Source organism: Aotus nancymaae, unplaced genomic scaffold (assembly GCF_030222135.1).
Source record: "Aotus nancymaae isolate 86718 unplaced genomic scaffold, 86718_ANA_hifiasm-v0.15.2.pri h1tg000053l, whole genome shotgun sequence".
NCBI lineage: Eukaryota > Metazoa > Chordata > Mammalia > Primates > Aotidae > Aotus > Aotus nancymaae.
Window position 1 is genome coordinate 27,814,577 of NW_026988467.1, and position 25,697 is coordinate 27,840,273.

At 43.3% G+C, this 25,697-nt stretch overlaps 2 protein-coding genes across 4 annotated transcripts in view; one reads left to right on the forward strand and one right to left on the reverse strand.

Annotated features, from left to right (window-relative positions):
* SNRNP40 (small nuclear ribonucleoprotein U5 subunit 40) overlaps nucleotides 1–13,646 on the reverse strand; it is a 46,270-nt gene extending 32,624 nt beyond the window's left edge. The window contains exons 1-4 of the mRNA XM_012439872.2: nucleotides 13,457–13,646; nucleotides 9,457–9,586; nucleotides 6,796–6,889; nucleotides 4,448–4,613 (exon numbers count right to left, since the gene is read on the reverse strand). Coding sequence (XP_012295295.1) covers nucleotides 4,448–4,613; nucleotides 6,796–6,889; nucleotides 9,457–9,586; nucleotides 13,457–13,600 — 534 coding nt within the window. The 5' untranslated portion in view covers nucleotides 13,601–13,646. The remainder of the gene's footprint in view (nucleotides 1–4,447; nucleotides 4,614–6,795; nucleotides 6,890–9,456; nucleotides 9,587–13,456) is intronic.
* A 183-nt stretch (nucleotides 13,647–13,829) lies between these two features.
* The window catches only part of ZCCHC17 (zinc finger CCHC-type containing 17), a 79,830-nt gene continuing 67,962 nt past the window's right edge, over nucleotides 13,830–25,697 (forward strand). Inside the window, exon 1 of one of the 3 annotated variants that reach the window (XM_012439868.2) lies at nucleotides 13,830–13,924. Coding sequence is in view for 1 of the 3 variants with exons in the window: in XM_064363598.1 (XP_064219668.1) it covers nucleotides 14,020–14,063 (44 nt within the window). In the remaining 2 variants the exon portion in view is untranslated. Of the gene's footprint in view, nucleotides 14,064–25,697 lie in introns of all 3 variants that reach the window. The other 2 variants (XM_064363598.1, XM_012439867.3) reach the window with 2 other exon arrangements.

Below are 25,697 nucleotides of genomic sequence, written 5' to 3' on the forward strand. Positions count from 1 at the left end.
CCTTTCACTCAACTAGGGCACTGACTCTCCATGTTGGGCTGCCCCTCCCTCACCCTCAAATTCCCCACACTGGTTACCTACCCTGTGTTGTACAGATGCCTTCCTTACCCTCTGACTACTCCCTACAATGTACTGCCCTGCCCTGTGTGGATGCTCTCATTACCACACTTGGGCTCTGACACCCCACCCTGGGCCACCTTGGCCCACTTCCAACTACAGCACCTTCCCTACTTTGGCCTATATAACTGGCTTTAGGACTGAAATACTCATGAAAGGGAAAATTTTTTATATATATGAGTACACACACACACATACACACAGTATTTCACTTTATTATAAGAATGCCCTTGATAAAAAGTTGAAAATGATCTGTATGAATAATGCCCAGAACACTACTTCTAAACTAAAAATGCAAGTGCTGTTGGGAACCTCTGCTTTCTGTTAAGAACTGAAACATAAAAAACAACATGACTTTTCTCCTTTTAAACTGAAGTTATTCAATTCCTGTACCTGCAACCTAGTAACAAAAAAACAGTAACACAAAGCATTCCAACTTCCCAAGTAACTGAAAAGTACATTGCAAAAAGTTGTTTAATGATGCCTTAAATATAAATATACTGAAATTAAAAATAGGAGCTGGTTAAAAAGCAGTCATCTTTAGGTGATTTGACATATTGCTCATTAAAAAAAATATTAACTTGAGTAATCAGGTAAAAATAACTATTCCAAATCATGTTTAATTCAGGCAGAAGAGAAGCAAAAAAACCAAAAGAAGGAAGACTACTTTTTCTACTACTTAAATAGTTCCTAGATGTTTATTATAGCAGGCCCTCAAGTTAACAAAATTCACTAGGAGCATTTCCACCTCTTATCTTCTGAAATGCCAATTAGCAAATCAGCTACTTACTGTTAAGACTCTCAAACTACAGTAACATCTAGGTCAGAGCTCTGATTTAGAAACCAGTCTTATACCACAGACTCTCCACCCATCCAAGCATCAAGGGGCCCCAAGTTTTTAGCCACAGGAAAACCACTTAGTAGAAAAACATCTCGGCCAAGTGTGATGGCTCACGCTTGTAATCCCAGCACTTTGGGAGGCCGAGATGGATTGATCACCTGAGGTCAGGAGTTTGAGATCAGTGTGGCCAACATGGTGAAACTCTGTCTCTAACAAACATATAAAAAGTATCCAGGTGTGGTGATGGGAACCTGTAATCCCAGCTACTCAACAGGCTAATGCTGGGGAATCACTTGCATCCAGGAGGGAGAGGCTGCAGTGAGCAGAGATCATGCCACTGCACTCCAGCCTGGGCGACAGAGTGAGACCCTGTCTTAAAGAAAAAAAAAAAAAGCAAATTCATTTAAAAAGCAGTAAGTGGAGAGATCCAAGATGGCTGATGATTAGCAGCTCGGGCACGTACCTCCCAGTGAAAGCGCAAAGAACGAGAGGACGCCACACTTTCAGACGAATATTAGTTGCTCACGGACCAGGAGATTCCCAGTGGAGGAGCTCCACGGGTCGCCAGGGCGACTCTTGTGGCCGGCGTGGCGGTTTTGCTGGTGCCTTAGCACGCCAGTTCTTGGTGCAGAGTCCGGAGATTCCCGGGCAGAAAAGCACCATCAATCTTAACACCGCTGTTTTGGCTGGCTCAGTGGATTGCTCAGATTTCGGCGCAGGGAATCAACAAGTTGGATGTCAGAGACCCAGTTAGAAAGTCGGTAATTATAAAAACGACAGACGGACAAATATATAATGAAGGGAAGAAACCAGCGTAAAAAGGTAGAGAATACTCAAAATCAGAATGCCTCTCCCTCTAAAGGGGATTGCAATTCCTCATCAGTAACGGAACAAGGCTTAATAGATTACACGTGTGTTCCAATAACAGAAGCAGGTTTCAAAACGTGGGTGATAAGAAACTTCTGTGAATTAAAAGAACTTGTTCTAACCCAATGCAAAGAAACTAAGAACCTTGAAAAAAAGGTTTGACGAAATGTTAACGAGAATGGACAATTTAGAGAAGAATATAAGTGAATTGATGGAGCTGAAAAACACAACACGAGAACTTCGCGAAGCATGCACAAGTTTAAACAGTCGTATTGATCAAGCAGAAGGAAGGATATCAGAAGTCGAGGACCAGCTCAGTGAAATGAAACGAGAAGACAAGAATGCAGAAAAAAGGATGAAAAGGAATGAGCAAAGTCTCCAGGAAATATGGGACTATGTGAAAAGACCTAATTTACGTTTGATAGGTGTACCTGAATGTGATGAAGAGAATGAATCCAAGTTGGAAAATACTCTTCAGGATATCATTCAGGAAAATTTTCCCAACCTGGCAAGGCAGGGTAATATTCAACTCCAGGTAATACAGAGAACACCACAAAGATATTCTTCAAGAAGACCAACCCCAAGGCACATAATTGCCAGATTTATTAGGGTTGAAATGAAGGAGAAAATACTAAGGACAGCCAGAGAGAAAGGTCAGGTTACCCATAAAGGGAAACCTATCAGACTTACAGCAGATCTCTCAGCAGAAACCCTACAAGCCAGAAAAGAGTGGGGACCAATATTTAACATCCTTAAAGAAAAGAACTTTCAACCCAGAATTTCCTATCCAGTCAAACTAAGCTTTATGAGCGAAGGAAAAATTAAATCTTTTGCGAACAAACAAGTACTTAGAGAATTCACCACCACCAGGCCTGCTTTACAAGAGCTTCTGAAAGAAGCACTATACATATAAAGGAACAACCAATATCAGCCTTTCCAAAAATATATCAAAAAGCAAAGAACTTTAACACAATAAAAAATTTACATCAACTAATGGGCAAAACAGCCAGCTAGCATCAAACGCCGGTATTAAACTTATATATATTTTATTTGGATAAAAAGCCAAAACCCATCGGTATGCTGCATCCGGGCCCATCTTACATGAAACAATACACAAAGACTCAGAGAGAAGGAGGAAGATTTACCAATCAAACAGAGAGTAAAAATAAACTAATAAACAAAAAGCAGGAGATGCAATTCTCGCCTCTGATAAAGTAGACTTTAAAGCAACAAAGATCAAAAGAGGCGAGGAATGACATTACATAATGGCAAAAGGATCAATGCAACAAGAAGAGCTAACGATTCTATAGATCAACGAGATAGAAAATTAACAAGGATATTCAGAACTTGAACTCAGACCCGGAACAAGTAAACTTAATAAACATTTATAGAACTCTCCACTTCAAATACACAAAACATACATTACCACCTCACACCTATTCCAAAGGTGACTATATAATTGGAAGTAAATCACTCCTCGGTAATCGCATAGCATTTTATAGGTTTAAATTAAATATTGGTTGGCTGTTTGTTTGTTATCTTCTTCCCTTATTCCTTCCTGACTACATCATTAAGTATAATTATCAGTATAAAAGAGGTTTTCAATACCCATTACTAAACTGCATTCTAGCCTGGGCAAGAAAGCAATACTCCCATTCTCTCTCCCTCTTTCTTTTCCTTCTCCCTCCTCCCCATTCTCTCTCTCTCTTTCTCTTCCTTTTTCCTTCTTCCTATTCTCTCTCTCTTTCTCTTTAAAAAAATAAAATAAAAAATAAAAATAAATAAAAAGCAGTAAGTATGGCGGTGTAGTTTTCCAGATGTATTCTTTTGAAGTCCCTCCCTGTTTAATAATTAAAATATAAACCAGAGTCCAAAATTCATGTCAAAGAAAGAATCAAATGTGGTACTATGACGCACTGTGTCCATGTGTGCCTCTGAGTTATTTCTAGGCCTCAGTTTCCTTATTTGTAAAATGAGGATGCTCAATGAGATCAGTGGCTCCCAGAATGTCAGACTGGCTACAATGAATCACTTGAGGGACACATTGAATAAGTCCTGATTCCCATTTCAGATCCACTGAACCAAATTCTTGGGGTATTTGTAACAGGTTCTTCAGATTATGATATAAAGATAGGCTGGAAACAATGTGACTAAATGATGTTTAAGTTCCCATCTTGTGCTATACTAAAACCATTCACTTAACTTTTTATATATTGTCTGTAATCTCACAACAGCCTTTTTTTTTTCTGCCTCACTGTTGGTAGAGATACTCTACCTTGAAAGACATGCATGTTACTGTCACTGTTCTAAAGATTAAAAAACAGGCTCAGAAAAGGAACTGCCCAACCTCACACAATTAACAGCTGAGCCAAGAATCAAATCCATATGGTCCACTTTATTCCAAGTAACAATTTATTCTATGGTTCTATTATTGTTCTGCAGGGTAATTAAAACACGTATTAAAGGTTTTATTTTAAATGGGGGAAAAATTTCAAGTGTCTGTTATTGGAAATGACTGCTAAAATTAAGTTGTGCAGAGGAAGGTAGAGTACAAGTGGAGAGGCAAGATAAGGTTCACTGTACCTCACCTCAGAAACTGCAACACAGACGGACAATACCCACCTTAACTGTGCCATCGTCACTGCCAGTGCAGACAAGTTGAGGGCCTCTCCTGGCTGGATAACAGGAATTCACAAAGGAAGTATGTCCCTTTAGCCTTTTAACCCTCTCACCTGTTTCACTATCCCACACAGCCACAGTTTTATCTGTGGATGCTGAGAAGAGCATACTAGAAAGTAAGAGGAAGAACAAAAAAGAAATAAGTGAAGACAAATAGTAACTATCTTTTGTACTTGCCAAAAGATGCCAAACTCTTCAAGATCACTGACCCGTTGGGCTTTGTGAGTTTGTCCCATGATGCTGGAATGCCTCACCCCACCAAAATCCTATTTGTGCTCTAGGCCCAGATATAAGATCTACTCCTATGAAGTTTTAAAACTTCCCCTTCTTTGAGTCCCCATGACATACATCTAATATAGCAGTTTGTTCTTTTCTCTTTTGTGATAGGTTTTGTTCTATCTTTTTCTCTTTTGTGATAGGTAACGTTTTACAAATAAGACACCCTCTCACTTGGAAATGTTTAATCACTCCCTGGTGCTGCAGAGGTAAGACAGACTATGCCAACTCTGGACTTAACAACTGAGTAACTCCAATCCTTTCTCTCTACCAAACTTTTTCTTTTGTCTCTGAGGACAATTTCTTTCTTACAGTTTTTTTTGAGATGAGATCTTGCTTTGTCGCCCAGGCTGGAATCATGGCTCACTGAAGCCTCGACCTCCTGGGCTCAAGTGATCCTCCCACCTCAGGCTGTGGTCCCTCTTGAGTAGCTGGGACCACAGGAACTGTGCCACCATCCCCAGCTACTTTTTAAAATCATTTGTAGAGGCAAGGTCTCACTATGTTGTCCAGGCTAGTCTTCAACTTCTGGGATCAAGCAATCTTCCTGTCTCAGCCTCCCAAAGTGCTAGGGTTACAGGCATGAGCAACCGCACCCAGCCTCTGAGGATGATTTCTAAGTAATAATTGATCTTATAATGCTTTCTTTTTTCATTTTTTTGAGATGGAGTCTCACTGTGTTGCCCAGGGTGGTTTTGAACTCTTGGGCTCCAGGAATCCTCCTGCTTCAGCCTCCCAAATAGCTGGGATTATAAATGCATGCCACTGTGTCGAGCTTTCTAATGCTTTCTTTATTTAAAATGTATACAATGTGATGTGCCAATTGATGGCGCACCCTAAGATTTTCGAGGTCAGAAATGTAAAACAAGTTGGGCGTGGTGGCTCACGCCTGTAATCCTAGCACTTCGGGAGGCTGAGGCAGGCAGATCACCTGAGGTCAGGAGTTCGAGACCAGCCTCACCAACATGGAGAAACCCCATCTCTACTAAAAATACAAATTAGCCAGGCGTGGTGGCATGTGCCTGTAATCAGCTATGTGGGAGGCTGAGGTAGGAGAATTGCTTGAACCTCACCTGCGGTGAGCTGAGATTGTGCCATTGTATTCCGGCCTGGGCAACAGGAGTGAATCACATCTCAAAAAAAAAAAAAAAAAAAAGTAAAACAATGAATGTTTACCAGAATATCTAACAATGGAATTAATTTTAGATAGCCTGATTTCTATGTTATCTATAATATATTCCAAAATAATATAGTCATTAAAATGTTTATGACATCAGAGGTTGGCTGAGCAATGTTAAAGACAAAAAGGCAGAAATAAGACTGTACACACAGTTCTAACAAACACGTAAAAACTAAACAGTTCTGAGTAGAAAAAAGGCATTAGAAAAAAGTATAAAATTAACAGTGATTATCTTTGGAGTGACAGAAACATGGACTATTTTTTCATCTTTCTGCTTTTTTGGGTTACTCAAAAGAAATGATTTTTATATTAAAAATAATTTCAGGCCACACTTGGTGGTTAATGCCTGTAATCACAGCATTATTGGGAGGCTGAGGCAAGTGGACTGCCTGAGCTCAGGAGCAATATAGCGAGACCATGTCTCTACAAATGATTTTTAAAAATCAGCTGGGCATGGAGGCGTGTGCTTGCAGTCCCAGCTATTTAGAAGGCTGAGGTGGGAGGACCCCTTGAGTCCAGGAGGTTGAGGCTGCAGTGAGTCATGTTCGTGTCACTACACTCCAGCCTACATATAAAAATCACATTTTATATCTTTAAAAAAAGAGAACGTAAGTTTGTCTGGGTTGTGGAAATGACAGATATGATCTCTTTATATTTGCATACACAGACAATAAACACCTCACTTGGGGTGACAGTGATGAACTGAATAATAAAAGCAGCTACCCAAAATCAGTAGATTTTGATAGCAAGGTCTCCTGAGAGAGGATAAAGGTGAAAAGACACGAAGAAGAATCAGTATTAGAAGCAGCTGTCATCCATTATGCCGAATACTCACCTGCCATCTGTGTTGTAATGCAGTTCCATCACTGCTCCACTGTGTCCCTTCAGTGTGGCATAGTTATCACAGTCACCATAGACATTCCACAACACTGTAGGGAGACAGGAGTTCTGTGAGTATTACTAGGCAAAGGGTACTTAAGAATTTATCAGAGCAACAGTTGTCAGGCCCAGCGGAGTGGCTCCTGCCTGTAATCCCAGCACTTTGTGAGGCCGAGATGGGTGGACCACTTGAGGTCAGGAGCTTGAGATCAGGGTGACATGGCGAAACCCCATCTCTACTGAAAATACAAAAATTAGCTTAGCCGGGCATGGCGGCAGGCACCTGTAACCCCAGCTACTCGGGAAGCTGAGGCAGAAGAATTGCTTGAACCTGGGAGACAGAGGTTGCGGTGAGCCGGAGATAGTGCCACTGCATTCCAGTCTGGGTGACAGAGTGAGACTCTGTCTCAAAAAAAAAAAAAATTTGCAAATTATACTCTTTGGAACACTACTGGTTTCAACAGTGGACCAATTTTCTTGACACTAAAAAATAATGGTGACCGGGTGCGGTGGCTCACGCCTTTAATCCCAGCACTTTGGGAGGCCGAGGCGGGTGGATCAAGAGGTCAAGAGATTGAGACCATCCTGGTCAACATGGTGAAACCCCGTCTCTACTAAAAATGCAAAAATTAGCTGGGCATGGTGGCGCACGCCTGTAGTCCCAGCTACTCGGGAGGCTGAAGCAGGAGAATTGCCTGAACCCAGGAGGCGGAGGCTGCGGTGAGCCGAGATCGCGCCATTGCACTCCAGCCTGGGTAACAAGAACGAAACTCCATCTCCAAAAAAATTTTAAAAAGGCAATATTTTTATAAGGTAAAAAAACCCTAACAGATGTAATTTTTTAAAACCTTATTTTTTTTTCTCCTGTAACTTTAAAAAAGCATCCAACTTTTTTTTTTTTTTTTGAGACAAGAGTTTCACTTTGTTGCCTAGGCTGGAGTACAGTCGCATGGTCTCTGCTAACTGCAACCTCTGCCTCCTGGGTTCAAGCAATTCTCATGCCTTAGCCTCCTGTGTAGCTGAGATACAGGCGCTGCCACCACATCCGGCTGATTTTTTTTTTTTTTTTGTATTTAGTAGAGATAGGGTTTCACCATGTTGCCCAGGCTGGTCTCGAACTCCTGAGCTCAGGCAATCTGCTGATCTCAACCTCCCAAAGTGTTAGGATTATAGGCATGAGCCACCACACCTGGCCAGCACCCAACCTTTAAAGCCAGCTCTGAGTCTGAAAGCAGACTGCCAAATGACAGCACTTATGGAAAACCTAAGAAGGCCACAATTAAAGTTCACATGGTAATGACTTTATATTACATTTATTAATTCTATATGTACTAAGTACCTACATGTCAGGCGCTAGGGTAAATGAGTAGACACAGCTGCTATCCTGAGGGAGCTTGGTCTAGCAAAGAGTCAAGTTTGATAAGTGTTATTAAGGATCACCCACAGACATAAGTGGTACCTATAGATGACACTATTTTTCTACTGATAAAACTATGTAGTTTGGGCTGGGCGCAGTGGCATTTTGGGAGGCTGAGGTGGGTGGATCACTGGAGGTCAGAAGCTGGAGACCAGCCTGGTCAACATGGTGAAACCCCATCTCTACTAAAGTACAAAAATTAGCCGGGTGTGGTGGCTGGTACCTGTAATCCCAGCTACTTGGGAGGCTGAGGCACAAGAATCGCTTGAACCCAGGAGGCAGAGATTACATGGCGTCACTGCACTCCAGCCTGGGTGACAGAGTGAGACTCCATCTCAAAAAAAAAAAAAAACCAAACAAAATAACCAACCAAACAACAAAAAAAATTATGTAGTTTTTCTGATAAAATTAAGAATATCAATAATTCATATATGTTTAGCAAAGATCCTATAGCCATCCAGACGTTTGGCCACTAGTAAGCTTAAGGATCACAGAGCCAGAACATCCAAATCAAAATGGGCAGTGAAGACGGGTATCATCCACCTGAGGCAAAGGGTTAACAGAAAACAGCCAAAGAACTCATTTCATCTCATAATCTGGCAAGAGTAGCTAACAGAAGTATATGATATTTTTTCATGCTGGCTTCATTTGCTGGAATGTAAATGAAATAACTTTTTCTACTTACTTCTCAAAAATGGACATTGAGAAATTCTACTTATTTCTCAAAAATGGAAATCTAGTAGCAGATCCTAATGATGTACAGGTAGATTATTTAAGGGAGTTACCACTTTAGGATTTCTACTTTCCTATATGCTAGCTAGGATTCTGGGTGTGAAGAGGACCTTATACCTTTGGGAAAAGAAAAGTTGTTTCTTTCCTCATTACTCCCATTAACCTGTTATGTCTAGATTGCTAAGTGTCTTGGTAAATCAACCGGAGATTTGCCTCTATAAGGAAGATACTCTGAAACCAGAACAACTCACTTTCCAACTAGTAAAATAACTCCTTCTGTATTTACCCCATGGACCGCAAGTTCTACAACCAAGATCATTCAGCATGTTCATGCCCCAGTTTCAGCATATTAGTCATGCAGCCTGTTATGTTGCTAACATAGACTGATACCTTCTGTGGCACCCAGAATTTTTTAAAAATCACTATCTGGCAGAAAAAATTATTCCAGATTTAAAAACTATGTCTCACATATCAGTCGGTCAAATCCTGCAGATGCTAAGGTGGATCCGTTGGGGTGGAACTTGCAGCAGTATACTTCCCCTTCATGTCCAGAGAGCAGCATGATTGGGGCTTGAAGGGAGGAGCACCTTGGAGGTCCCTAAACAAAAGAGAAGCACACGGTAACTACTGCATACAGGCAAAGGAGGCTACAATATTAGGGGTAGGGAGTGGAGGAAAAGACCAGAAAAAGAACGATTAAGTGGATTTCATCTGATTTAGAGAATGGCCCCTTTTCTCACATGAATGCCTCCAATTTGGTACTTTCTGAAACTTTCCATTATCTACCTCTTATAATGACTCTCTTGTTCATTCTCTCGGCTCTTGTTGTACAACCAATTTTTTGCAGGGTACAGGGTCTTACATCGTCACCTAGGCTGGACTGCAGTAGCGAGATCATAGTTTACTGCAGCTTCAAACTCCTGGGCTCAAGTGATCCTCCTGCTTCAGCCTCCTGAGTAGCCAGGACTGCAAGCACGCACTAGCATGCTGTGCTAATTTTTTCAGTTTTTGTGGAGATGAGGTCTTGCTACATTGCCCAGGCTGCTCTCAAACTCCTGGCCCCGCTCCTTGACCTCCCAAAGCACTGAAATTATAGGAATAAGCCACTGTACTTGTCCTGGCTCATTTAATGAAGGATGGAACTGACTTTCCCAAGAATCCTGCATGGCAAGGAGTACTGAGTGAAATAGTTTTATTTTTAATTTTGTTTTCTTTTGTTTTTTGAGACAGTTTCACTCAGTCGCCCAGGCAGGAGGACAGTGGCATGACCTCGGCTCGCTGCAACCTCTGCTTTCCAGGTTCAAGGGATCTGGTGTCTCAGCCTCCAGAGTAGCCCAGATTACTGGCGTGCACAACCATGTCCGGCTAATTTTTGTATTTTAAGTAGAGATGGGGTTTCACCATGTTGGCCAAGCTGGTCTCAAACTCCTGGCCTCAGTGATCCACCTGCCTTGGCTTCCCAAAGTGCTGGGATTATAGGCTTGAGCCACTGTACCCAGCCTATTTTTATTTATTTTTTCATAGCACAGAGATCCCCAGCATGAGTGAAGTAGTTTTGATTATGGTCTTGGATGCTAAGGCGACATTTGGGCAATTCATCTAAATCTGGGCTGATATGCTCACTTGTCAAATGGGAGAAGTATACTACCCAAAATCCCCAAATGTCTTCAGTACTTTCCAGCATATTCATTTATTTATTTCTATTTTATTTTATGAGGAGTCTTGCTTTGTTGCCCAGGCTAGAGTATAATGGCATGATCTCGGCTCACTGCAACTTTCACCTAACAGCTTCAAGCAATTCTCCTGTCTCAGCCTTCCGAGTGGCTAGAATTACAGGTGCCTGCCACTACACCCAGATAATTTTTGTATTTTTAGTAAAGATGGGGTTTCACCATGTTGGTTAGGCTGGTCTAGAACTCCTGACCTCAGGTGATCCGCCTGCCTTGGCCTCCCAAAGCGCTGAGATTACAGTCATGAGTCACCACACCTAGCCATATTCATATTTTTTAAAAATGCTATGTGTAAGCTGGGTGTGATGGCTCACACCTGTAATCCCAGAACTTTGGGAGGCCGAGGCGGGCAGATCACCTGAGGTCAGGAGTTTGAGACCAACCTGAACAACATGGGGAAACCCCGTCTCTACTAAAAATATAAAAGTTAGCTGGGTGGATCACCTGTGGTTAGGAGTTCGAGACCAGCCTGACCAACATGGTGAAACCCCGTCTGTATTAAAAATACATAAAGTAGTCAGGCATGGTGGCGGGGACCTGTAATCCCAGCGACTTGGGAGGTTTAGGCAGGAGAATCGCTTGAACCTGGGAGGGAGAGGTTGCAGTGAGCCAAGATTGTGCCATTCCACTCTAGCCTGAGCAACAAGAGCGAAACTCCATCTCAAATAAAAAAAGCAACAACAACAACAACAACAAAGGTTATGTTCTAGGCACTGGGCAAACAGCAACAAACAAAATAAACAATGGGCCTTGCTGTTCCAGTAGAAAAGGGGAAAAGCAGGAGGGAGGGGGAGAGAAAACAAGCAAAATATGTACTTGGTGTCATGTGCTATAGAGAAAATAAAAGGATGGGCCAGGCGTGGTGGCTCATGCCTGCAATCCTAGCACTTTGGGGGGCTGAGGTGGGTGGATCATGAGGTCAGGAGTTCAAGACCAGCCTGTCCGAGATGGTAAAACCCCGTTTCTACTAAAAATACAAAACATTAGCCAGGTGTAGTGGTGGGCACCTGTAATCCCATCTACTCGGGAAGCTGAGGCAAATAATTGCTTGAACCCAGGAGGTGCAGGTTGTAGTGAGCTGAGATTGTGTTGCTGCACTCCAGCCTGGGTGACAAAGCGAGACTCCATCTCAAAAAAAGCAAAAAAAAAAAAAAAAAAAAAAAGAAAGGAAGGAAGGATGGGCACGTTGGCTCATGCCTGTGATTCCAGCACTTTGGGAGGCTAAGGTGTGTGGATTGGGTGAAATCGTGTCTCTACCAAAAAAAAACAAAAAAAATACAATTAGCCTGGCGTGGTAGTGTGTGTCTGTGGTCCCATCTACTCAGGAGGCTGAGGCAGGAGGATCACTTGAGCCCTGGAGGCGGAGGTTGCACTAAGCCAGTGGGCAACACATGAAGATTCTAAAAAAAATAAAGTATCTCCATAATGTTCAAGTGGGAGGATAAAAAAAAGAGAAAAAAAATAAAATAAAAAAAGAAAGAGAGAAAGAAAGAAAGTAGCAATGTGGGTTTCAGAGTATGGGGTACTGCAATTTACAACAGGGTGGTCAGGAAAACCCTTACTGAAAAAGTTATAGTTGGGTAAATATTCGAAGGAGCTTAGTAGAAGTAGATTGCTCTTCTTCCCATGTAAACATTTGGGAAGAAGAGCAATCCCCGCAGAGGGAGCAGCAAATGCAAAGGACTGAGGCAGAGGCTTGGAAGAGAGTGTAACTGGAGCCAGGTGGGCAATGAGAAATCGGTCAGAGAGGTAAATAGGGCAAATGATTACAAGAATTTTGGTTTTTACTCTAGGTGAAGTAGAAAGCCACCAGGAAGTTTTCTGCAGAGGGTAACGTGATCCGATACTTAGAAGGATTCCTCTGGTTATTGGCTTGGTAACAGGTGCCGATCCAAAGGCAGAAAGCAGACCAGTTAGGACCCTATTACAAAAATGCCAGTTGAGGTAACAATGGCTTAGGCCATGAGGCAGTGATGGAGATGGTAGAAGCAGTAATTCTAGATTTATTTTTAGGACGGTGCCAGCAGGATTTGTTGAGAACATGAGAAAGAGGACACTCATATTTCCTCATTTGAGCCTAAACAAGACAGTGGAAGTGTGATCACGATTTCTATCTTATAAAAAAGGTAGTTAGGAGCATGGTTTCTCCGTTCAAAATCTGTTTCTATCATGTACTTGATAAGTTTGTTTTTCCATCTGCAAAATAGGTTAATAACGTTCCTAACAGGCTGCTACCAAGATTAATGGGTATTTCATATAGGAAACACTTTAGTACAAGAGTCCAAGAATGTTAGCTGCTATTTAGTTGCTAATAATACTAGCGCAGAAAAATAAAGGGAAAAGCAGTCAACCCCAATCATTTCCCCTCTTTCCTCCCTCCCTCATTGATTCATTCTACAAACTTTTCTGAACGTTTGTTCTATGCTAGCCAGATCCATGGGAGTTAGGATGCTCAAACCCGGGCCAGGGTTTTGAGCCCAAGGTTCTAATTCAACTCTAATTCTAAAGCTACCTCACAGGGTAGTCGAGAGGCTGAAAACGAGCGTCAAACAGGGGAACGTGTACGGAGTATCCGCAGGCTATGGGGCGCTTAGTGTTTATGTGCTTTAACTTTAGGGGGAAACTCTCGTTCTGCCCCCGCAACGCGTGAAAGGGTCGGTGCGGGGTCACCAGACACAGCGCTCTGAGGGGAGAGGAAGATGAGCTGAGGGCCAAAGGCCACCTGCTTCTTCACTTACCGCTTGCAGCAAAGCTCCCGGTGTCGCCTGCTGCTGCCCGGCTCCGGGGCCCGACCCCGTCGCTCCCAACAGCAACTCATGTCGCTGCCGCTTGACTGGGACCAGCGGCAACTCCGGGCCCTTACGCTTCTGCTGTTCTATCATGGCGGCAACCGGTCTCTTCAACGCCGCCACTGAACGCGCTGCCGCCCTCAGGCGCCACGCAATTGGTTTCAACTTAGTCCTTCCTCTACAACTTCCAGCTTGAAGAACCAATCGGCTTTCAATATTTCCATTTGCACCGCCCTCCAAATAGTCTCTTGTTATTGGCCCTATCTTTCTGACGTCATGAGAGCGCGATTCCAGGATTGGTGAACGGAGCTGGCGACCTTCCTAGGCGCGCTGAGTGTTGTGGGTGGAAACGCGCTGGCTGACTGGGTTCGGCGTTTAGTTGGACGCCGCGATTTGGGGACCAGGAGCTGACGCCTAGTACGTATGAGGAAGAGTGGGGTAGGTGGCTGCCTGAGTCTGGAGGCGACGCCTCTGTTGTGCAGTCTGAGCCTGCCCTTCTCAGCTGAGGGCTGATGATAGCGAGGGGTGGGAGGCGGGCCCCGAGTCCCCAGCTCTGGTAAGTAGTAGCCTGGGCTCCCTTTCCGGGCAGGAGCGGAGCCTTGGGGTCTCGGCGGCAGGACCCAGCCCCCGCGGCTCCCTTCTTCAGGAGCGCCCATCGTGGCCAGTCCTGTGCCGGGCATTCCCAGGGAGAAGGGCCTCTGTCCAGCCTCCACCGGTGCCCCGTTTGGCCGAAGAGGCTGACTTGTTTCTGCCACTGATTTTGCAGTTTTTGATTAGGGCCTACTCTATGCCCCGCTGAGAGAGACCGTGATGAAGGAAATGTCCAGCTCCTTCTCCAGACACAGTCTTGTTGAGAAATTTGAGACTCATGCCCATGAACGTGGTCATTTCCTCAGTCGTCCAGCTGATATTTATTGTGCAGCGCGTTGGGGATACGTTGTGAACCAGGCACGGTCCCTGCTCTCAAGGCGTTTAAGTCTGGTGGGGAAAACGTTAAACAGTGACCTCACTAATACATGGAAGTGCCTCCTAGTGCTGCATCGATGCTATGAGTGCCTGAAATAAGCAGGAAGGTTTTTCAGAGGAAAAGATGCCTGCGCTGGTAGCTGCAGGAAGAATTGTAATTAATTAGGTGAAAAGGCGAAGGCAGAACCTTCCATAGAGAACTACTTGTTCATTTTCCTCCCGAGCCCTGAGGCACTTGGGAGGAAAATGGCTAAAAGCACAAAGAACCAGTGTGACTGGTACAAAGAGAATGAAGGGGAGTATGGCACAAGATGAAACTATGTGATAGCGGTCAGACCTTGCAGAAATTTGTAGCTTTTATTTTAAAACGGATGAGATACCACTGAGCCGTCTTCCCCCAGTGGGGTGTGGTGGAGGAGGGGGCTTGATCCCTCGGGCTCAGTGGTATGAACAGATTGGGGTTGAGGAAGCCCTAGTGGCTGTATATAGACCACTTAGAATATGCAGTAATCCTGGTTAGAGATGTCAGTGAGGACTGAGACATGGGTGGAACTGCAGAGAACTGGACAGATTCCAGAGGTATATAGGAAGTAAAACGGGTGGGACTTGGTGATGGGTTGATTTTAGGGAGTGAAGAGAGCAATCAAAGGTAACTCCAAGGTTTCTGGCTTATGTAGTTCAATAGATGGTGGTACCATTCACTCACTATCACTGAATCCCTCAAGCTGGATAGGGAACACTAGAAGATGACTAGAGACCAGTTTTATTTTTTTTTATATTTTTTTTAGACATGGTCTTGCTCTGTCGCCCAGGCTGGAGTGCGGTGGTGCGATCTTGGCTCACTGCAACCTCCGCCTCCCAGGTTCAAGCGATTCTCGTGCCTCAGCCTCCCCAGTAGCTGGGATTACAGGCGCCCACCACCATGCCCGTCCAATTTTTGTATTTTTGGTGAAGACGGGGTTTCACTATATGGGCCAGGCTGGTCTGGAACTCCTGGCCTCAAGTGGCCTGCCTCAGCCTCTGAAAGTTCTAGGATTACAGGCCTGAGCCACTGCTCCCAGCTGAGACCAGTTTTCATTGAATGATTGATGGATTGATTGTGTGGGGTCATTCATGACATCCAAGAGGCAGTTTGAAATACAGCTTTGGTGCTCAGAAGAGGGATTTGTGTTGGGAATATAAAGTTGGGGATAATTTGTATATACATGAATTGAGCCATAGGTGTGGGTAAGGTCACCTAAGTCAGAACCTTGACTAGTTCCAACATGTAATGGTGAAGAACAGGTGGATGAACCTACAAGAGTTTGAGAAGGAAGGAGGACTGGAGGAATGTCTTAGAAGCAAAAGAATGATTTGTGATAGAAAATTCTAGAATTTAACATGAGGATTGAAAAATATATTTTGCTTTTTTCATCATGGAGGTTATGGTAACCTTAGCAAGAGTTATTTTGTGGGTGTAATTGGGCCGAAAGCCAGATATGAGGCAAGGATTTGGACAAGAAAATGTAGGCAGTGAACCTATACAGTATTTTTCATAGACGTGATTGTAAAGAGGAGGAGAGGATGTGCTAACTGATGGGGTTAAGGGATTATCCAGGATCCAATTGAGTTTCCAGTTGTGAGAAATTTGAGAATATTGTAGAACATTTGAAAGTCATTGTGGAGTGTAGGAGAATGAGCTTACTAGAAAAATGTAGGATGCAAGGAAAAACAAATCAATTTGTTTTTTCCAGCACATCAGGCGGTTTAGTGAATGCATGGAGAAAACCTGTCTGGGTATGGCAAGGACTTGGCCATTAGAGTCTTCTCTTACTGAAAAATATGGAACACTAAAAACCATTTTTCTAGACTCCCTTACACCTAAGGTGAAAATTGAATTTGGAACTGAGTTAAATGTGGAGAGAAGGAGGGTTCGAGTCATCCAGTTTTGCTGCCAGTCATGGCAGTAAAGATCTCCAGTTGATAGCTTCCTGGTTTGGTGACTTGCTGCAGTGATAGCCATAACTTTTGGATTGTGGCAAAAGTGGTGGTATTTTGTGGGTTAGGTGTTGTTCCTGGAAGTTCTGCCAGAGTCTTTTATTGCAGTACATATGTTTCTGCTTAAGTGGGTAGAGGTACTGCCAGATAGGTAAATATAAAGACAGAGTTAAAGAGAGTTTAGGGTGTTGTTGGAATGATGATCTATGGAATCTAAGCTGGATTGGGAGAAAACTGAAGAAAAAGAGGAGGGCTGATAAATTGGAAGAAAATAGAGGCCAATAAATCAGGGTTCTAATGAGGTCAAAGAACAGTATTCTCTGCTAGAAGATTTCTGTTTATCTTAAAAGGCTTACTCAGTTATCTGTTTAACTTCCCTGCTTGCTCCAGACCCTCTTTCTCTTCCTAGCTACTACTTTGTTTTGAGACAGGGTCTCACTCTGTTGCCCAAGCTGATTGCAGTGGCATGATTATGGCTCACTGTAGCCTTAACCTCCCAGGCTCCAGTGATCCTCCCAGCTCAGCCTCTCCATTAGGTGTGCCTACAGGTATGTGCCACCATCCCTGGCTAATTGTTGTATTTTTTGAAGAGACAGGGTCTTGCCATGTTGTCCAGGCTGGTCTCAAACTCCTGGCCTCAAGTGATCTTGCTGCCTTGGTCTCCCAAAGTGTTATAATTATAGGCATAAGCCACCATGCCTGGCCCTCAAGTTTCTACTTAACACTTACCACATTGCAGTGTAATTGGTCACCATTATCCCTATCACACTAGGAGGTCTTTGAGAACAGGAACTGTGTTGCACAGGGTGGTTTAGGCCAAGCACAGTGGCTCATGCCTATAATCCCAGCACTTTGGGAGGCCAAGGCAGGTGGATCACTGAGGTCAGGAGTTTGAGACCAGCCTGACCAACATAGTGAAACCCCATCTCTACAAAAATACAAAAACTAGCTGGGCATGGTGGCATGGGCCTGTAATCCCAGCTACTTCGGGAGGCTGAGGCAGGAGTATCACTTGAACACAGGTGGGAGAGGTTGTGGTGAGCCAAGGTGGCACCATTGCACTCTAGCCTGGGTGACGAGCGAAACTCTGCCTCAAAAAGAAAAAGAAAAAGAAAAAGAAAAAGCATGGTTCAAGTGTGTGGCCCTTGGAATGGCCTAAGATTTGTCTCTTTCTAGCTTTGTGGTTTTGGAAAAGTTACTTGATTCCTGTAAAATAGGATTACTTGCTTTGTAATAAAGCAAGTTTTAAGGATTGAAAGTAGGTTTATAAACTACCTTACATATAAACATCAATCAATAGTGTATTGAATTGATGAATTAACAGTTTAAATGAGGTAAAATTAAATACTTCACTATTTTAGTAGATATAAATTTTGATGTGCATTACACTGTGCTAGGCACTGGAGATTTGGGGAGGAAGGGTATGACGATGTACAAGACAAGAGCATGCTTACAAGAATTTCACATTCTACAAAGGAAGGAAAAAAATGTCCCTAAATATAATTTGAATCCCATCTCCATCATTCATATTTTGCAATCTTGAGCAAGTTTACTTAGCTTCTCTTGTGTCCTCATTTTTAAAATGGCAATGATAATTGCCTATTTTATGGGATATCAAGAAGAGAATTACTGAATGTCATTAAGATAAAATTTTAAAAGGAGAATTAGATTAGTTAAGAGAAGTAAAGCTGTTATATTAATACATGGCAGATATGAAGCACTCAAATACTAGCTATTATTATTATCAGACTTTGAAGGACTCTTAGGAATAATTGACTGAAAGAGTAGTGTTGGGTGGTAGAATAAGTGCTGATGCTGGGGTCTAGTACCAATGTTGTTAACTGTGAGCAGCCTTTGTCAAATCACTTGGCTTCATTTTCAGTTGCATAAGAGTAATAGGTTTAATTATTTTCATAATTCCTTTAAGCTTTTACATTTTCTGAGTTCACCTTTTGTGTTTTTCCTGGCATTTTACTATTCCTCTTTACAGCTTTTAGCTGTTTTCTCAACAGATCCATAACTGGAATTTGAAAGGAAGAAGCATCTGTCTTACATGGTCACTCTAAAAATGTGGTGGGAGGGAGAAAAGTTGGACTACCAGTTTGACGTTTGAAAGTGTTCCGGCTGGGCTTGGTGCCTCATGCCTGTAATCCCAGCACTTTTGTTGGCTGAGTTGGGCGAATCATTTGAGGTCAGGAGTTTGAGACTGGCCTGGCCAACATGGTGAAACCCTGTCTCTACTAAAATTACAAAAATTAGCCAGGTGAGGTGGCACATGCCTGTAGTCCCAGCTACTTGGGAGGCAAAAGTGAGACAATCACTTGAAGCCAGGAGGCATAGGTTGCAGTGAGCCAAGATCACACCACTGCACTCCAGCCTGGTGACAAAGTGAGACTCCGTCTTGGAAAAAAAAAAAAAAAGTGTCCCATCTGTTGATCTGTCCAACATATTAAATGGGACTCGGCTCCTTTAGACCAGAATGCATTCACCCTTCTTTCTCTACCTGTGCTTGGCATTGACATATAGTAAGACTCAGTTCACTCATTCAAAAAAAACTGAGTACTTGTAGTAGACCAGGCACCAGGAACACAAAAGTGAATAAGAAATGGTCCTTGGTTTCATGTTCGAATGAATGGATCCAGACCTTGCTCATTCTGGCCTCTTCCATGAATGATGTCCTTCAGATTAATCCATATTGATTCCTCTAATGTTGGGACCCAGTTAGTGTTAGAGTGATACTCTACAAAATTTAGATTTAGACTGTGTATTAGTCCATTTTCACACTGCTATAAAGAACTGCCTGGACTGGATAATTATAAAGTAAAGAGGTTGAATTGACTCATAGTTCTGAATGGCTGGGGAGTCCTCAGGAAACTTACAACTCCTGACTGAAGGTAAAGGGGAAGCAAGACACATATCATGTGGTGGCAGGAGAAAGAGAGAGAGAGCAAGTGAAACTGCCACATTTAAACCATTAGATCTTGTGAGAACTCCCTCACTATAACAAGAACAGCCTGGGGGAAACCACCATGATCCAATCACCTCCCACTAAGTCCCTCCCCCAGCACGTGGGGATTACAATTCAAGATGAAACCGCCATGATCCAATCACCTCCCACCAGGTCTCTTCCCCCAATATGTGAGGATTACAATTCAAGATAAAATTTGGGTGTAGTGGCTCACACCTGTAATCCAAGCACTTTGGAGGCCAAGATGGGCGGATCACCTGAGGTCGGGAGTTCAAGACCAGCCTGACCAACATGGTGAAACCCTGTCTTAAAAAAAAAAAAAAAAAAATTGGGTGAGGACACAGAGCCAAACCATATTAGATTGTGAATCCCTTTTTTTTTTTTTTTTTGAGATGGAGTCTTGCTCTGTCATTAGGCTGCAGTGCAGTGCCACAATCTCAGCTGACTACAGTCTCTGCCTCCTGGGTTCAAGCAATTCTCCTACCTCAGCCTCCTGAGTAGCTGGGACTACAGGCATGTGCCACCATGCTCAGCTAATTTTTTTTTTTTAAGTAGAGATGGGGTTTCACCATGTTGGCCATGGTAGTCTTGATCATTTGACCTTGTGATCTGCCTGCCTTGGCCTCCCAAAGTGCTGGGATTACAGGCGTGAGCCACCGCGCCTGGCCTAGATTATGAATGAGGTGTGCTTAAGAATGCAGGCTCTTGGCTGGGTGCCGTGGCTCATGCCTGTAATATCAGCACTTTGGGAGGCTAAGGTAGGAGGATTTCTTGAGCCCATGAGTTCAAGACCAGATTGAGCAACATAATGAGACCCGGTCTCTACCAAAAAAAGAAAAAATTAGCCAAGCTTGTTGGTATGTTTCTGTCCCATCTATTTGGGAGGCTGAGGTGGGAGGATCACTTGAGCCCAGGAGGTCAAGGCTTCAGGGAGCCATGACTGGATCATTGCACTTTGGCCTGAGCAAGAGGGCAAGACCCTGCCTTGAAACCAAAAACAGTGCAGGCTCTGGAGTCATTGTTCTGTCTCTGTTCATATCCTACTATTTTTAATTAGCTTGCTTTGCTCTCAATTCCAGCACAGATTAAAGATAAATTAAAATTCCTTTAAATTCTTTAGAGTTCTTGTCAATTAGTACTCCTAAGTAACAAAAAAATCTAAATCCAAACAATAACAAAAATCTTGACAAGGTCAGTCAGGTGACACATTAAATGAAGTTCCAAAAAGGCTTTAAAGGGTCTGGACAATTTAATATTGTTCTTTAAACTTTTCATTGCTTGAGGGATGGGAGGACAGGATGTGTAGGATTTTCTCCCTTTTTGCACGTGTACTTTAAAAATTTTTTTGAAACAATCATGTGCAATGTACACATAACATTTTTCTGAATTATTTGAGTTAAATTGCTGACCCAATGCCCCAACAGCCCTGAAAACTAGTTTTCTTACAAACAAGGATATTCTCCTCATTTATTTTAATTTTATTTTTATTCTCCTGTATAGTCAGTGTAATTACTAAAATTATGAAACTAACATTGCATTACTTCTTTGATCCTCGGGCCCCACCTTTTGATACTGGAGCTCTGACTACCCATTCTGGGATGCTCCAATGTGTGCCCTCATCACTCTGCTCTTCCCTGTATTGCAGTCCTCTTTGTAGATTCCTTCCTCACCCAACATAGACTCTGACCTCACTCTGGGCCACCATTTTTTCTGCTGTACCCTTTACTTCCATCACATACTTTCCTTGCTCTGCCCCTTGTTTTGGAAAGAGACTGGCTAGTAATTGGTCCCTGTTGCTTCCTTACATAACACAGTTGTTTAAAACATTCAAGCAAAATGCTTTGTTCTGCATTCAGAACTATTGCAAGGCAACTCCAAATGGCGGACCTCAATCCTTGTCAACTTACTGGATCTTTTTTTTTTTTTTTTGAGACGGAGTTTCGCTCATTACCCAGGCTGGAGTGCAATGGCGCGATCTCGGCTCACCGCAACCTCCGCCTCCTGGGTTCAGGCAATTCTCCTGCCTCAGCCTCCTGAGTAGCTGGGATTACAGGCACGCACCACTGTGCCCAGCTAATTTTTTGTATTTTTAGTAGAGACGGGGTTTCACCATGTTGACCAGGATGGTCTCGATCTCTTGACCTCGTGATCCACCCGCCTCGGCCTTCCAAAGTGCTGGGATTACAGGCTTGAGCCACCGCGCCCGGCCCTTACTGGATCTTTTAAGTGTATGAATGTGTCCTGTCTGACTGTTTCTATCTTAATGTTATATATTCTTTTTTTTTTTCTTTCTGAGACAGAGTCTCTTGCCTAGGGTAGAGTGCAGTGGCACGATCTTGGCTCACTGCAGCCTCTGTCTCCTAGGTTCAAGCAATTCTTCTGCCTCAGCCTCCTGAGTAGCTGGGATTACAGGTACTCACCATAATGCCTGGCTAATTTTTTTATTTTTAGTAGAGACGGGGTTTCACCATGTTGCCCAGGCTGTTCTCAAACTTCTGGGCTCAAGTGATCCACCCGCTTTGGCCTCCCAAAGTGCTGGTATTACAGGTGTGAGCCACCATAGCTGGCTCAACTCTTTATTTATTTATTTTTATTTTTATTTATTTATTTTTTTTGAGACTAAGTTTCACTCTTGTCTCCCAGGCTGGAGTGCAATGGCATGATCCCTGCTCACTGCAACCTCTGCCTCCTGGTTCAAGCGATTCTGCTGCCTCAGCCTCCCGAGTAGCTGGGATTACAGGTGCCTACTACCACAGCTGGCTAATTTTTGTCTTTTTAGTAGAGATGGGGTTTTGCCATGTTGGCCAGGCTGGTCTTGAACTCCTGACCTCAGGTGATCTGCCCGCCTTGGCCTCCCAAAGTGTGGGGATTACAGGCGTGAGCCACCACGCCTGGCTTTAAATACTCTTTTTTTTTTTTTTTTTTTTTGAGATGGAGTGTCGCTTTTGTTGCCCAGGCTGGAGTGTAATGACACGATCTTGGCTTACCACAACCTCTACCTCCCAGGTTCAAGCAATTCTCCTGCCTCAGCCTCCCGAGTAGCTGGGATTACAGGCATGCGCCACGCCCAGCTAATTTTTTGTATTTTTAGTATAGATGGGGTTTTTCCATGTTGGTCAGGCTGGACTTGAACTCATTACCTCAAATGATCCACCTGCCTTGGCTTCCCAAATCCTACTGGGATTACAGGCATGAGCTGCCACGCCCAGCCCTATATACTCTTTAAAAGTAGCAGAACACTTTTTTTCCAAGTGAAATCTTAGACAGAATTTTAGTATGTAAACTGGATCAAAGCAGAATACATTGTTACAGTAGGCACCCTTCCAGTAATCCTCACCCACTCCCCTTTGTTACTGTGGCCTACCATAATATGGCTGGGAGATTAAGTGTGAATTAGTAATAATTGACCTTTGCCTAATTACTGAGGAGAGGCTCCTACCCAACTGCTGAGTGGGACTTCCCCCAGCTCTAGCTTCTTTGGGGGTTCTACTCCAGCCTTTGGTATGGAGGCTCACCTCTGGTTGGTTGACTTAGAGGTAGCCTCATGGGTCTTGGACCTTGTGGTGACCTAGATATTTAAGAATTGACTTTTTTGTTTTTGAGACAGGGTCTCATTTTGTTGTCCAGGCTGGAGTACAGTAATATGATCAAGGCTCAATGCACCCTTCATCTCTTAGGCTCAAGTGATCTTCCTGCCTCAGCCTCCTGAGTACCTGAGACTACAGGCATGTGCCACCATGCCCAGCTAATTTATTTTATTTTTTGTATTTTTAGTACAGATAGGGTTTCACCATGTTGTCCAGGCTGGTCTCAAACTCCTGACCTCAAACAGTTCCACCCACCTTGGCCTTCCAAAATGCTAAGATTACAAGCATGAGCCACCGCACCCAGCCATAATTTTCTTTTCTTTTCTTTTTAAATATTTTGTGGAGGTGGGATGTCACAGTGTTTCCCAGGCTGGTCTCAAACTTCTGGGCTCAAGCATTCCTTCCACCTTAGCCTTCCAAAGTGCTGGGATTACAGGCATGAGCTACTATGCCTGACCTGGAAGTTGACTTTTTAAAAATAAATATGAATTAACTAAGGAGCCTCTGAGTAACCACAGTAGAACCCTAGGTTTCTACAGAATTTGAAAAAAAGTTTTATATTCGATGTTTAAAAAATGACAACCGGCCAGGCGCAGTGGCTCAAACCTGTAATCCCAGCACTTTGGGAGGCCGAGGCAGGTGGATCACGAGGTCAAGAGATCGAGACCATCCTGGTCAACATGGTGAAACTCCGTCTCTACTAATACAAAAAATTAGCTGGGCATGGTGGCGCATGCCTGTAATCCTAGCTACTCAGGAGGCTGAGGCAGGAGAATTGCCTGAACCCAGGAGGCAGAGGTTGCAGTGAGCCGAGATCGCACCATTGCACTCCAGCCTGGGTAACAAGAGCGAAACTCCGTCTAAAAAAAAAAAAGACAACCATTTACTCTCCTGAAATTCTAAATCTGTTATAGTTATACCCCCTTGTCCATGGGGATACATTTCAAGATCCCCAGTGAATCCCTAAAACTGTGGCTACTGCTGAACCCAGTTGCTATCAATTGGAAGATGTTTCTATTTGTATTTTCTGCCTACACATTTAATCCCTTTTCCATCTTAATTGAGCACTTAGCATACACTGTGGCTATAACTTTAGCAGTTTGAGGTGCAACAGCAAAACTAACATGAATTTTTTTCTTCCTCACAATTTCAGACATTGAAGATTCATTCTTAGTATAGATCTTAGCAACCTAGGCATATAATTTCTTTTCCCCTTAAGTTGAGAACTTTCACCTTTTCACTTAAAGGAAGCACTTTACAGCTTCTCGTTGGCATACCGAAATTGCCAGCATTAATACTCATGCATTGTGGCCATTATTAAGTAAAGAAAGGATTATTTGAACTCAAGCAGAGATACTTCAACAGTCAGTCTGATAACCAAGATGGCTGTTACGTGGCTAATGAGCACTTAGTATACACTAAGTGACTAGTGTATACAGCATGGATATGCCGGACAAAGCAGATGATTCACATCCCAGATGGAACAGAGTGGGATAGCACACGATTTCATCACACTAATAAGAACAACATTACAGTTTTAAACTTATGAATTGTTTATTTCTGGAATTTTACATTTGGTGTGTTTGGATCATGATGGACTGTGAGTAGTTGCAACTGTGGAAAGTGCAACTGTGGATGGGGGGACTACTGTACTGTTATATTTCAGGCTTTCCCTCAAAAATGCATCCTCGTTTTTTTGAGACAAGGTCTCATTATGTCGCCCAGGCTGGAATACAGGGGCATGATCATAGCTCATTGCAGCCTTGATGTCCTCGGCTTAAGCAATCTTCTTGCTTCAGCCTCCCAAGTAGCTGGAACTATAGGCTGGTGTCACCACACTTGGCTGATTTTTTTTTTTAAGTGGAGATAAAATCTTGCTGTGTTGCCCAGGCTAATCTTGAACTCCTGGCCTCAAGTGATCCTCCTGCCTTAGTCTCCCAGAGTACTGGGATTACAGTCGTGAGCTACTGTACCTGGCCCCAGTTTCTTTCTTGAAGAATTGCATGGGGTTTCTTAGGCTACTGTTCTACAGGAGGTGTGAATCCAAAAGCTTTAAACTTTTATATGCCTATCACAGCAGAGCTCTGTAAGGAACAATGTAAGTTCCTTACATGACCTTTTTTTCTGAGACGTAGTCTCACTCTGTCGCTCACGCTGGACTGCAGTGGCCCGATCTTGGCTCACTGCAAACTCTGCCTTCCAGATTCAAGCGATTCTCCTGCCTCAGCCTCCTGAGTAGCTGGGTTTATAGGCACCCACCACCTCACCTGGCTAATTTTTGTATTCTTAGTAGAGATGAGGTTTCACCACGTTGGCCAGGCTGGTCTTGAATTCCTGACCTTAGGTGATCTGCCCACCTTGGCCTCCCAAAGTGCTAGGATTACAGGTGTGAGCCACTGCGCCCGGCCTATGACCTTTGTGTATAGAGGAACAGGTGATAGATTATGTTTGAAGTTAATTTAGATGTGTCAGCTTCCCCTATGGATTTTTTACCTCACTAATATGTTTCAAGTGTTGGAGGGATAATAAAAGTCTCCTGATAGAACCTGATCAATTAGTAACTCCTGTTCTAGCATGTGAGGTGAGGGATACTAGACAGAGGGAAGGGACAGCTAGAGATGAGATTGTATTGCTATGAAATGGAAGAGGCAGGATTTAGCCAGGATGTAAAACTTGGAATTAACTTGTTTAT